The following is a 14,353-nucleotide window of genomic DNA, read 5'->3' as shown; positions in this document are numbered from 1 at the left end:
TGATATCTAAGGAGGTACAAATTCCTACCTGAACTGCAGTTTTTGACCGAGAGAGCATTGACCTGCAAATTCTACACAGTCTTTCTGTCAGAGAGCATGTTCCTTTTTGGTATTGATTTTGTCCGTAGTTAATGATTGTAACTGTCTGCTTATTTTGGTTCTCTGCACTGGTGTGCTTTAAACCTGTTTCTCACGTGCCTCCACACGCTAGACCATGTCAAAGTCCCTCTGCAACACCACAGGCTTAACACAACATTGTCACTTTCAAGTGCTGCCTTTCAGGTTCAAGACTGGCTGATTTAAACCCATTACTCATGGTGAGGAAAACACACATGCTCAGTTTTGTCAGGTGGGGGACAGGAAGCAGTATAATCAAAGAACCAAAAATATACACACTGTAACAGATTTAGTCTGGCGGTCCCTACAGTGAGAAAACAGTGTGCAGATCATTGTTCTCTCATATTGAGCCTGCAACTCTTATTAACTTTATATATGAAGCAGCAAAACTTATTAACTTTATACTGTATATGAAGCAGCAAAACCGCTCAAAGCCTGGACAATTGGCAGTGGGGTGCGCATTTTTTGGAATTTAGCCAGGCAGACTAATGTTTCTTGTGTTGCTTTATTCTCTTGTTTCTTTAAGTTGTATAAGTTGAGCAGTTCTGCATCTTCTTTAATCATCAGTGAATCATGAGGATCAGCCAGGTGAGTATCCAGGTGAAAGGGATTTTGGGATCAATGAATATGGACATGACCCATCCTGGAAGCAGTCCATATCGCCCCAACTGAGTTGCATAACCCTCGAAATACGATCCTCTTGCCTTGATTGAGGGGAAATATGATCAGGGCTGCTGCTGAGTGATAAAGGCAGCTGAGCATTAATCATTTATGGCCCTTGCAGCCCGGTGACTGTGGCTAAGAGAGATAAGCATTAGTGGCAATGGTCTCGAGGTCACTGAACCCATTCTGTAAGGCTGGACACATCAGTATGATTGATATAATACGCCATCAATTTTTGGTCAAACAGGCTTTCTAATTTATGGCTAAATTTGTCAGCCACAGTCCCTTCATCACAGCACTCAATAACACCCCCTAGTGGCTGGTTGGGCACCTATGAGTTGCTGAAGTGATGTCAGGGAAATGCACCTATTGTCTATTCACGATTTCCCTTGGGCTTCCTGTGGTTCGCTGAGAATGTGAGAGGTCAGGCAAGCCTAACGAACAACAGCCATTTGCGGCAAAAGCATAAAGATCGTTTTAAAAAATAGAATGTGTTGAATTTTTGTGACGTACTTACACAGTGTCATTTAATGTCTGATTTGCTCTGACCTGTCACCTTTCATAAAAATCAATCTGAAGGAATTTACTGTTGTGGATATCTTGTTTGTCTCATTTAAATGACCTGGTATAATGCATGATTATATTACATTACATTACATTACTGTCATTTAGCAGACACTCAGAGCCAGAGTGATACAAAGGTTACAATTTTATCCATTTATTCATCTGAGTGGAGCATTGGCTCCATTGGTGATGCCTATGGAGGGAAAATAATCACACATAGACTCAGAATTTTGCAATTTTGTAGCCAGCATCTCCTGATACTGTGACTGTATTTACTTTTACACCCATGTACTCAGTGTTCTTGGGTTCATGGACTTGACCAAGCTAAACCATCCTCATGTTATTCCAAAACATAGTCATATAGTCTTTTGATGAAAGGTGGTATAGTACAGAATGAACATTTAAAATTGGAAATTGAAATGCAATTAATAATGTACATGTACAGTACATGTAAAACTTCCTTTCCTATTCATCATTTGTCTTTATATAAAGCAGTGATAATATTGTCATTCTTGTTTCATGAAATGATTTTGAGCATTTATTTATGTTTGAACAGAACTTATCCATAATGTTTCTGATGTGGGGGGGGGGGGGGGGGGGGAGTGATTATCACTTTTACAATTCAGTTTGATTTCAATTTGTTTTTTGAAATTAATCATTTCAATTATGATTAATAAAATACAACTGTAAGAACAATAACTACCAAATGCCTTTCAGATGCTATTCATTATATTAAACTGCCCATGAGGACTGTGTGTGCTTTAAAACAAGGAATAAATCTTACTTAAATAAATAAGCAAAGACACTCCTGTTAAAAACTTAAGATGATGGAAGGTTACACATTGTTGTTGACAATTATTGTTAATATTTTCATTAGCATTTGCTGACTCCTTATGGTAGAATGCTCCAGTTGTACATATTGACCCAAATATTGATTGTTCAACTTGGTCATAAGCAGCATAGCCTTTTCTCTATAGCTTAAGATATTCAGATCAATGATTTATTGCACATTAACTGAAATTAACTCGTGAGTCAGAGGAGTGAATGTGTGACTCCCGAGACATTGTTCATGCCAGGCATCTTATCTGTCAAATGTAGCAGGAGATAGGGAGGGAGTCATATTATAGGGACAGGAAAGAAAGGTCTTCCATTCCTCTGCGGTCAGAGAAACAGAAGGAGCCGGCTGGCAGGCAGATCGGAGGAAGAGCTTCAAAACAACACAGAAAAGGTAGAGTATGTGTTTCAGCATGGCCTTGTCTTAGAAGCAAGGGTCAGGGAGGGCCTGATATATATATATATGTGTATGCAGGAATAATGAAACATGAATGATTTAAGTGATTCTAATGGTGGTCTTTGTGCAATGGGTGGTAGAACATGTGGTAGTGCATACATATTTCATATAGTGTGAATCAAAGAAACATTTCAGTTTCATGTTTCCAGTTCAATAGACAAAGCTTTGAATCAATCTCAGCACTTATAAAAATAGTAAATTATTCTCTGTCCAATTTACATTTTAACTTAATCAAAAGCAAAATTCTAAATCTAAAGATAATTCATGTCTCTATTGATGTTATTTGTACTGAATAAAATTTGTATCCTAATAAATAAAATAAAATTTGTATCCTAAATCTTTTTTTTATTATTTTGGCCTTTGCGATCTTAATTAATATCATATAAAGATTATTACTAAGATTTGAGTTTACTTCAAGAGATTTATATTTTTAGTATGTTTTAGATTTATATTTAGTAACTATGTGAAGGACAGCAGTGTTCATGTTACAGTATGTGCAACATACATATGTTGTAGTGGTTAGGAAGGCTAATAGTACTAGGACCAATTCTGTAATCAGTATTATCTTCAAGGCTGTAACTGACATGTAAGCCATTACAGGACTGTTGGCCTCCATGGTCCAATAGTTCAAATACACCATAAAACAACAATTTTTAAAACCTTTGTCCAACCACACTATGAAGATTTGACAGCAAATATACAGTACATACATACAGCAAGTATATAGTCAAAAGTTTGGACATACTTATGCTTAAATGCTTGAAATTTGTTTATTGGACAAATATAAATATTGAAATCAATGCTTATGTATGAATGTCTTTTTAGTAAAAAATAAATTGGCTACTTTGAAGAATCTAAAATAAGATATTTTTGATTTGTTTAACACTTTTTTGGTCCCTGCATAACTCCATTTGTGTTTCATAGTTTTGATGTTTTCACTATAGTAAATATCATAAAAATAGTAATAACAAAGAAAGAAAGATGTGTCCTTTTGTGTACTTTTGAGTGGTACTGTAACACTACTCTACTTGTCATAATTGTCTGTATCAAGCAAACTTTTTGTATATCTGTTTCATGATGTGGATAAATATGTGGGAATTGGTATACAGGGATAGTTTATTGAGTGTAATGGTCATATTTCAAAGCTGACTCATGAAGTTATGGTTGTTTTGTTTTGGTTGTTTTCAGGAAGACCACCCCAGGAAAAAAAAAACCTTATGCAGGTATGAAGGAACTTGGTCACCTTGAAAAAATTAAATCCTTGAAAGAAGACCCAGGTGCAAAGAAAGGTAAGTTGTGGTTCTGCATTGTGGAGCACAGTTATCTTCATAGACCTTAACAAATGACTGATAACACTGTTTTAATGGTTTATGCTGTTTTGCTTATATGGAATACATTTTTGCACCAGGTATTAATAAGTTTGCCTCAGTAAACTACTGATATTTTTTTGTTATTAAAAAGTCTTACTGTGAACTGTATCTGAAGGCATTTGGGCAGGTACATCATCTTTTACTGTGAGGATTTTCTTTAAATATCTGATTTTTACTTTCAGATTACACACCCAATGAAAAGGGGTAAGTACCAGTTTTGGAGTTTTAAATGAAATAGTCAATGATCAGGTATCTATTGGTTTACAGCTCATTTTTCAATTGGTTTTTACATTTTTGTAGGATTGGTGTCCAGCTGCGCGTTTCTTTGAATAATTTTCTTCCTTTTTATGTTACTTTTAGGACTGAAAAGAAGCCAGAAACAGACTTGTCTGTTGGATTTTTTCAACTGGTAATTAATATTTTGCATCTGATTTGCTCAGCAGCATTTTAATGTCTAATGGCTGGAACAGCATCTACACTGCAATATACTCACAAGCTCCGCTTAGCGCTTACTCTCTGAGATTCTGTATCCTGTCGCAATCAATCAGCTGATATTTCATCTGCAATCTCTGACTTCTTTCTCTGTAACACCAAGGGTATTTTAAAAGCTGCAATCAACGGAGTTAGAGTTAGGTTTCCAGACCTGATAACCACCTGTGTTTTCATTTTATATCTATGGTGGCATTGTATGTAGTGGCCAAGAAGCTGAGCCTGTTACCTAAAGGTTGCAGGTTTGATTCCCAGCTGGTGCACTGATATTGCACTGAAAGGTACATCACCTTAATTGCTCCAGCAAAGATGCAGCTGAAAATGAATATGTAAATGTAGCACTGTAAAAGGGCATCCTCTAAGGAATAGATCACGTATATGAATTCTGTACCTGCCCTGCCCAGTTTCGATTCGCGACATGGAAGGACACTCTGATGATGGTGGTTGGGGGGCTTTGTGCCCTGGTCCATGGGGCGGCCTCCCCCCTCATGCTGCTGGTGTACAGTATGATGACCAACACGTTTGTGGCCTACGAGCTGGAGGTACAGGAGCTAGCAGATCCCAACAAGACCTGCACCAACAACACCATCACCTGGACCAATGGCTCTGTGGTAGAGCTGGCAGACAACACCACCATAGACTGTGGGTGAGTGCTAGCTTCACTCAACATTTAGATCAACCTCATATTCCTTCAGGGCCTTGTACATTTTAACAAAATCTACATGAGCTCTCAATAGATTGTTTTGGCAAAATTACTGCATTACTGCTTCTCAATTTTTTGGATTGAGAAATGGGTGTAAAATTACAAATACTGAAGCGACTATCAGAAATCCCAGTGGCTCTTTTTGTATTTCTGGATTTATATGCTTAGTTTACGCAAACTTCAGTCTTGCATTAGGCAGTCTGAGTTGGTAATCACAGTCAGTGAATGAGTTTTCGGTTTTATTGCAGAGTTGACATTGAAGCTCAGATGACCTTGTTTGCATATTACTATATTGGCATTGGAGCTGCAGTCCTTCTTGTCAGTTATTTTCAAGTAAGTGAAACTACACATTAAAAAAATAGAAATATGTTTCCAATTTCTTCAAAATTGTTACAGCAAAGATTATGGCAACGAGCAGAGATACTTTAAGGCTGCTGGTTCAACAGGTTATTAAAATGTATGTATGGAAGCTTTACCCATTTGGAAACAGTGATGCACCCATGTTCGCTGGGTTTGATATGATGTTAGTGTGGCTGTGAACCAAGTAGGGAACATGCAGTGATATCAGTGTACAGCACCGTAAAGACAGACAGATGATATCAGTGTACAGCACCGTAAAGACAGACAGATGATATCAGTGTACAGCACCGTAAAGACAGACAGTGACCCAGTGCAAAAGGCAATGAGTCACAGCTGACTGGAAGCTTGCCTGTTACACCTGTGATGAAGCTGGGTACATATGTTCAGTGTAAAGGATGCTGTTGTATTATTGAGAGATCAATTGTATGACACTGACCTGTGGTGTTTAAGGTTGTATGGTTTAACGTGTTGTAGAGTAATAGTTTAAAGTTTTTTTTTTCCTTTAACAGAACTTGATCCAACTGTATCAATGTTACTCACAGTGGCACTGATGTTTGAGCTTCTGTACAGCTAACTGGCTACTGAATGCAGTTTTGAAAGTCGCTCTGCTTAAGAATGTCTGCCAGCTGACTAAATATAAATGTAAATTATGGCAATGCAAACCTGTTAGCGTGGTGCGCCCGCTCTCCCTGTGTCAGATTGCCCTGTGGGTGTCGGCGGCAGCCCGGCAGACCCAGCGGATCAGGAAGACTTTCTTCCGGAAGGTCATGTGCATGGAGATTGGCTGGTTTGACTGCAACTCTGTCGGAGAGCTGAACACCAGAATGTCAGAGTGAGTGTGTAGCTTTCAGTTGGTTCAGCTATGGTTGGTTCAACTGATTTAAACCAATCATAGCAATTTGCAATGGAAGGCAAAGTCCTTTGATTCATCACAGACAGTCAGTGATTGACAGCAATGTCGCCTGTTGTAGGATCCATGAAGTTTCACTGCCCCTCCACTGGATTGCACTGCTAACGTGTGTGTAAAACCAGCACTGCCGTATGTACTGCTGTGATGCTGTGCTGCTGTGCTGGTGATATTATTGTTAGATGCTCTTTTGCAGTCTTGCAAAGCCTTTTGTAAGTCACAGAACAAAGGCATCTGCTAAGTGACAAAATGTAATGCAAACCTTCCAGCACTGGTGTAGTCATTGAAGGGGAAACATAACTCATTATCCTCTACTGTAATTCATCATGATCATAGCTGTAGCGCCTCTTTGCTTTGTCATACCAGTCATCTAACTCACTAACCGTAGAGTGAAGGTATCCTGTTATGTGTTTGTCCGTCTTAGTGACATCAACAAGATAAACAACGCTATAGCGGACCAGGTGTCCATCTTCATCGAGCGAATCTCCACCTTCATCTTCGGCTTCATGGTGGGGTTCATCGGTGGCTGGAAGCTGACGCTCGTGGTCATCGCAGTGAGCCCTCTGATTGGGCTGGCGGCCGGACTAATGGCCATGGTGACACATGCTGTTTTTACATTAACATTAACATTAGCCTTTACCGCAGTGATCACTTTAATCTTTTATGTCATTCTAACTTAAGATTTCAAATCACTTTGTGGGGTGTAGCTCTCTGCTAACAGCATCAGTGTGTAGGTGATGCTCAACAGCCATTTTGCACCAGAACGCTCAGCACACCAGGTGGGCGGGGTTGAGGTAGGCGGGGGTTAATTGTCCAATTAAACAGAGATGATTAAATGTCCACATTGGGAATTAGGTCAGGAAGCTGGGCAACCACCATACTCAGCAACAGCATCTATTCCCAAAGGCAGCACCTCCTACAGTGCAGTGTCCCCAGCAGTGCATATGTTATTCTAATTTGTCCAGAGGGAAGACTGCCCCCTGTGGGCCCACTGACTGCACTTCCTGCTGTGACCCTCCAAGTCCTAACCATGTCCTCTACCTGATAAGCTTCCACCACCAGCTAGGAGATGCTACAGGACAATAAAGCTGATGGCTGTAATGAATCCAGCCCGGTCCGCTTTATGTTCCCATGTGTGTTATTCTGGCAAAGGAGTGTTTCTACTGGTCAGGAAAAGAAGGAATTAGGTATTCATATCCATAATCATTTTTCATGTGAGTTCTGATTTTTCCTGCTATTCCCGTAGGCGGTGTCGAGGCTGACGGGCCGGGAGCTGCAGGCCTACGCCAAGGCGGGCGCCGTGGCGGACGAGGTGCTGTCCGCCATCAGAACGGTGGCGGCTTTCGGAGGGGAGAGGAAGGAGGCAGAGAGGTGAAGCTGTGTATCTGAGTACAAACAATTATGGACATTCTGCTCCTGCTAGGAGCTCCAAGCGGCGTCTGTTCTTTCTGACTGAACAAGCCTCAGATTAGAGGATTTTCTGAAGGACTACAGAATGACATTAACCTGCTGCCTTCTTTCATCAGGGAAAACTAACTGAATTGTTTTTTTTCTCTCACCAGGTACGACAGCAACCTGGTGGAGGCCCAGAGGTGGGGTGTTAAAAAAGGGACCATCATCGGTGTGTTTCAGGGCTACCTCTGGTGCATCATCTTTCTCTGCTATGCTTTGGCCTTTTGGTACGGCTCAAAGCTGGTCATAGACACCAAGGAGCTCTCACCTGGGAGTCTCATTCAGGTACCTCTGTCTTCCCATACACACAAACGCACACACACATACACACATACACACACACCACATACACATACACATGCACGCACCGACATACTCACACACACACACACTTGCGTGCGTGTTGCATGTTAACATATCCATTCCAACTTTGAAACAAGCTAATGAAGTAATAACTAAGTCACATTGAGTGAAATACATTTCACTTTAAGGCAGGAGAATTTATTATGTAATATTATTGATTTAATCATATTTAATTTAATGTAAGGGTGGGCCACACCAGTCCCAGGCTGATAAAAGAGCGCATGGCTTGTCACTGTGGATTATCTGCAATGCTGACGGCACCTGTGCGGGTACCTTTGCCTCCAGGTGTTCTTTGGCGTTCTAATGGCGGCCATGAATCTGGGCCAGGCTTCGCCGTGTCTGGAGGCCTTCGCTTCAGGCCGCGCCGCCGCCAAGGCCATCTTTGACACCATCGACAGGGTGAGGCGGGTGGGGCACCCAGCAGCAGTGACATCACTGATCACCAGTCCCTCTTATTAAACATGTCTTCTCCTGTTCTCACGCAGGAGCCGGAAATCGACTGTTTCTCAGAGGACGGGCACAAACTCGAGAGGGTGAAGGGTGACATCCAGTTCCACAGTGTCACATTTAACTATCCCTCCCGCCCAGACGTCAAGGTATTCCCTTTTGCACATCGCAGAAAGCCAGTTTTCAAAAGCCATCCTAAATCACACTTAACAGTTATGTGCCTGATCTTTCTGTTCAGATTTTAGACGACTTGAAACTGCTGGTCAAGGCTGGAGAAACGACAGCTTTCGTCGGGCCAAGTGGTTCGGGGAAAAGCACTACAATACAGCTTATTCAGAGATTCTACAATCCCAAGGAAGGAATGGTAATATATAGTGACTACATTGAGCCTGCCCATTCAATCAGTTAATAGCAGACAAGTAACTTTCCTGCATTGTATGAGGGAATTAATCCCACAGAACACAGAGACAGGTCTGATAACCTCCACAGTAGCAATCTTTCACAGCACTGAGACAGCTGTGATACCCTAAACAGCACCAGAGTCGTGTGGTACGCTGCAGAACATGTGTGTGACAGTACCAGAGAGAGGTGTGGAAACCTTCACAGTACCTGTCTTTCACAGGTGACGCTGGACGGCCATGACATCCGGGGGCTGAACATCCAGTGGCTGCGCTCTCTGATCGGCATCGTGGAGCAGGAGCCCGTGCTGTTCGCCACCACCATCGCCGAGAACATCCGCTACGGCCGCTCGGACGTCTCCATGGAGGACATCGTCAACGCCGCCAAGGAGGCCAACGCCTACAACTTCATCATGGATCTACCTCAGGTAGAGTGCGTGCCCTGAACGCAGACGCACAGGGTCTGAGAGCGCGTGGAAAGATACCCCTCGCTGAACCTTCTCGTCTTTGGTCACGCAGAAATTCGAGACCCTGGTGGGGGAGGGCGGGGGTCAGATGAGCGGGGGACAGAAGCAGAGGATAGCCATCGCTCGAGCCCTGGTCAGAAACCCCAGGATCCTGCTCCTGGACATGGCCACCTCTGCCCTGGACAACGAGAGCGAAGCCGTGGTTCAGGAAGCACTGGATAAGGTGGATCTTCACCCTTCCATCAGCACCAGTCATTTGGTCTACCTGATCCAAACTTGCCAATGTCACAGTCATATCTACCATCATAACTAGTGCCCACCTGACTCCTTAATTAATGAAAGATGTGCATCATGAAAATGCATATTTGATGCATGAAAAATCTCATTGTTAACACAGTGAAGAAGCAAATTTCACATTTATAAGTGTTAATGCTTCAGTCTGCATCCTTTGTTGGAGCAATTTTTAGCCTGAAGCATCCCTCTTCCCCTGTTCCCCTGTGCAGCTGTGTTAAAGCCTTCTGCAGATCCCTCAGGTGTGTAAATGTTGTTGTACCTGTGGCTGAACACTTCTCAGGCTCGTTGGGGCCGAACCACCATCACCATCGCCCACCGCCTGTCCACCATTCACAACGCGGACGTCATCGTGGGGTTCGAGCACGGCCGGGCGGTGGAGAGGGGCTCTCACAGCGAGCTGCTGGCCCGGAAGGGCGTGTACTTCACCCTGGTCACTCTGCAGAGCCAGGGCGGAGGCATGGCCAATGACAAAGAAAAGAAGGGTGGGTTGGGCCAAGCAGTGGAGACACGTTTATAATCAGTTCACATTTAACATCACAAGTAGCAAAGATCACAATTCACTCTCTAGCGAAATGAGCTGTTTCAATGATGCCTTTTATGTGTTATCCCTATAATAACATTTCTACTATCACACAAGAGCCTTTTGACCACTATTTCTCAGAGTCAGGGAATAACTGCAGTTTTTTTCTCAGTTGGCTTGGGTTTTCTGCTTTTTTGATTCCCTCTGGAAAAAAAACAGTGCAATATATGTGCAGGGCTTTGTGACAGTCTCAAATGTGCTATAACAAATAAATATGTTCTCTTCCAGCTCTTGAGATGGAAACCACAGAGGAGCCTTGCATTGAGAGAGTGAGCAGTTTCAGCAGAGGGAGTTACAAGTCTGGGCTCAGGTAAGGCCTCCAACTGTCATGTGCCACACTGGCAGATAGTGGGATGTAACAGAACTGACAGTTAGAGATGCGTTATAAAACTGAGATGCACATTAATTAATTATTATGGAATTATTTTAAAGGCGGTCTCTGCGTCTGAGGTCACAGTCCCAGCTGTCAAACAGCCGCCCCCCTGACGCCATATCCGGAAACATCCAGATGGAGGCGGACACCTTCAGCCAGGGGGTGGAGAGTGAGAAAGTAAGGTGAAGCGTGCCATCTCTGTTCTGCTCGGCGTTTCGTTTTCCTGCACCCCAAGTCTCATTGCACCAAACCCCTCTGTCCCCCTTTTTCTCTGAATGAACACATGATGGCAGAATGCTGAGGATGGAGTGGAGGAGTCCATAGAACCGGCGCCGGTAACCCGGATTCTGAAGTACAACCGGCCCGAGTGGCCCTACATGCTGCTGGGCTCCCTGGGAGCGGCGGTGAACGGATCGGTCAACCCCATCTATGCCGTGTTATTTAGCCAGATCCTCGGGGTGAGATGCTCTGGGAGTCGCTGGCTTCTCTTTTGCCGTGTGTTGGTCTTCCTGCTCATAAACCTCAGCTCCTCTCCTTTGCCCTTCTCCCTCACTGTCTGGGCTCGTGCAGACCTTCTCCATCCGAGATCTTGACGAGCAGAGGCAGCAGATTAACGGCATATGCGTGCTGTTCGTCATGGTGGCTGTCGTGAGCTTCTTCTCTCAGTTCCTGCAGGTAATTTTACACTGCAGTCCTGCTCTGTGTGTGGGGGCTCAGGTTAAGCATCTTGCCCACGGGTACAGCAGAACCAGGGAATCAAGTTAGTAACATTACATCACTGGCATTTAGCAGATGCTCTTATCCAGAGCGACTTACATAGGTTACAGTTTTGTACATGTTACCCACTCATCCAGCTGGATATTTGCTGAAGCAATTCTGGGTTAAATACCTTGCCCAATGGTACAACAGCAGTGCCCCAGTGAACCGCTAACCCTTCAGTGATGAGTCCTGCTCCTTACCGCTATGCTACACGGCAGGCTTTGGATTATATCAGCCCTGTTTACCAGCACTCCTCACCGCTACGGCATGTTCGTATGATGTGATTGCTGAAAGCGTTGCTTCAGGGAGGCCTCAGGCACTGTGTTGCCGTGTCATTGAAGGGCTACACCTTCGCGAAGTCGGGGGAGCTGCTGACGAGGAGGTTGCGCAGGCTGGGGTTCGAGGCCATGCTGAGGCAGGAGGTTGGCTGGTTCGATGACCCCAGGAACAGCCCCGGAGCCCTGACCACCCGGCTGGCCACTGACGCCTCCATGGTCCAAGGGGTGGGTCACGGCTCCACATACACACACACACGCACGCACACACACCACACACACATTTGACAGGAGCAGTTATGGGTCCTGTTCATTTTTGCCTGTTTTCTGAGCAGTGAGCGTTTCTCTTTCTCCTCTGCAGGCTACAGGATCGCAGATTGGAATGATCGTCAACTCCCTGACCAACATTGGAGCATCTTTCATCATAGCCTTCTACTTCAGCTGGAAGCTCACCCTGGTGGTGATGTGCTTTCTGCCACTGATTGGGTTGTCAGGGGTCTTCCAGGCAAAAATGCTGACAGGCTTTGCAAACGATGACAAGAAGGCCTTGGAGGCTGCAGGTCAGGTAAGTCACTCTACACTCTACCCTGTGTCTCTCACCCATGTCTGTCACCCATGTGATCACTCTGCTTTCTACATTCTGGTCTGCATCTCTGCGTCTGATCGCTCTTCACTCTACACTCTGCCCTGTGCCTCTGTATAGCGTCTCTCTGCGCTCAGTCCTGAACTGCAGTATGTGATCTTACATCTGAATGTGCTGGAGCTCTGTGTGCCTCTGCCTTCCTGCAGGTTTCCAGTGAAGCCATGGCCAACATTAGGACCATTGCAGGTTTAGCCAAAGAGAAAAAGTTTGTAGACTTATACGAGCAGCAGCTGGAGGCTCCGTATCGAGCTGCTAAGAAAAAGGCCAATGTGTACGGCATCTGCTTTGCCTTCGCTCAATGTGTGATCTTCATGGCGTACGCTGCCTCCTTCCGATACGGCGGCTATCTCGTCAACTACGAAGGACTGCACTACATGGTGGTTTTCAGGTGTGTTTGGTACAGCAATGAAAGATGCCAATCAGAACAAACCAACGATTGTGCTCTCTTTTGAATTTTACATTGAGAGTCCAGTCAGTCTTGGCCTACGATGTACTAAACTCAGTGTGTGTGTGTATGTGTGCACCTCCACAGGGTGATTTCTGCCATAGTAATCAGCGGCACGGCCCTGGGAAAAGCCTCCTCCTTCACCCCAGACTACGCCAAAGCCAAGACAGCTGCTGCACAGCTGTTCCGACTGTTGGACAGAGTGCCCAGGATCAGCCTGAGCCAGACTGAGGGCGAGAGATGGGTGAGGAGGCGCGGCCGTCCCTTCCGCTCGGAGCCCAGTCTGCCCTCACCTGCTTCACCTGCTTTAAATGTGTTCCTCTGCGGAAAAAGAACAGGGGAAACAGCAGGAGTCTGTGTGATGCCCTCAAGCCAATAGCAGCATTGCTGGGATTGTGTATATCAGCTGCCTCTGTGTCAGCGCGAGAGTTTCCTCTTTGAACAAGTTTTAAGTGCGGGAGAGAGCACACGGTCCAGGAACACAGATTCTCAGGTTTGCGGTTGGGCAGAATAGAATGGGAAGGAGAAGGCAATATAAATGTTCATATTCATGATCTGAAGTACAATGAACTGCATATGGACTGCCCTCATTTACATGTTTAGGTTTATAATTATTCATTAAATCTAAACAGAATTTTTTTGTAGGAAAACATGTATGTGCTTAGTCTACAGTAATGGTAACAACACACCATTAAATATCTAAACGTTCCGAAACCCCGACATAACACAGCCTGCACTGAAAACAAAGAGGAGAAAAAAGGACCATAGAGGGGTGTTGGATCCAGGGATACTACAGTTCTCATCTCATATACTGACCTTTACCTGCCCTCTCCCTCTCTCACCTGCAGTTCTCCCTCTGCACTTATACCTTACATATTATTAATGGGTCTTTTATGACATGGAGCAATGAGGTGTCAATCACTTTGTCAGCTATTCCGTTTAAAAAAAAGCTTCGGCAAAAACCTCCCAATTCACAATCACCTGCTAAACAGACTGAGGCGGTCACATTTCGTTACCGAGAGAGACCTGAAGCAGGGTTTTTTTTTTCTGTCACTGAGTCCTTGTTTATTCGACAGGACAAGTTCAGAGGAGAGGTCGGGTTCATCGACTGCAAGTTCACGTACCCGACCCGCCCAGACGTGCAGGTGCTGAACGGGCTGTCGGTGTCGGTGAAGCCGGGCCAGACTCTGGCCTTCGTGGGCAGCAGCGGCTGTGGCAAAAGCACCAGCGTGCAGCTGCTGGAGAGATTCTACGACCCCGACCAGGGCAGGGTGGTGAGTGGCTACCACAGCACAGCAGATGCTATAAACCCCTCTGTCCGGCTACCGTTCTATACTCCACAGGGTTAAAGCTCATACAGGCTGCTGTGGTCAGAGCGATAATACAGTGTGAT

At 44.5% G+C, this 14,353-nt stretch overlaps 1 protein-coding gene across 1 annotated transcript in view; it reads left to right on the top strand.

The window, feature by feature from the left end:
- Positions 1 to 4,246: 4,246 nt before the first annotated feature.
- Positions 4,247 to 14,353, top strand: part of abcb11a (ATP-binding cassette, sub-family B (MDR/TAP), member 11a) — a 13,743-nt gene continuing 3,636 nt past the window's right edge. The window contains 23 exon segments of the mRNA XM_036544789.1: positions 4,247 to 4,254; positions 4,366 to 4,414; positions 4,899 to 5,140; positions 5,446 to 5,530; positions 6,256 to 6,389; positions 6,889 to 7,060; positions 7,711 to 7,835; positions 8,027 to 8,201; positions 8,565 to 8,678; positions 8,765 to 8,875; positions 8,965 to 9,090; positions 9,349 to 9,552; positions 9,644 to 9,814; positions 10,166 to 10,367; positions 10,694 to 10,775; positions 10,898 to 11,027; positions 11,132 to 11,296; positions 11,409 to 11,513; positions 11,939 to 12,100; positions 12,234 to 12,437; positions 12,662 to 12,903; positions 13,048 to 13,204; positions 14,037 to 14,234. Coding sequence (XP_036400682.1) covers positions 4,247 to 4,254; positions 4,366 to 4,414; positions 4,899 to 5,140; positions 5,446 to 5,530; positions 6,256 to 6,389; positions 6,889 to 7,060; positions 7,711 to 7,835; positions 8,027 to 8,201; positions 8,565 to 8,678; positions 8,765 to 8,875; positions 8,965 to 9,090; positions 9,349 to 9,552; positions 9,644 to 9,814; positions 10,166 to 10,367; positions 10,694 to 10,775; positions 10,898 to 11,027; positions 11,132 to 11,296; positions 11,409 to 11,513; positions 11,939 to 12,100; positions 12,234 to 12,437; positions 12,662 to 12,903; positions 13,048 to 13,204; positions 14,037 to 14,234 — 3,363 coding nt within the window.

Source organism: Megalops cyprinoides, chromosome 14 (assembly GCF_013368585.1).
Source record: "Megalops cyprinoides isolate fMegCyp1 chromosome 14, fMegCyp1.pri, whole genome shotgun sequence".
NCBI classification, from domain to species: Eukaryota; Metazoa; Chordata; class Actinopteri; order Elopiformes; family Megalopidae; genus Megalops; species Megalops cyprinoides.
This window is presented reverse-complemented; position numbering and strand designations above follow the sequence as displayed.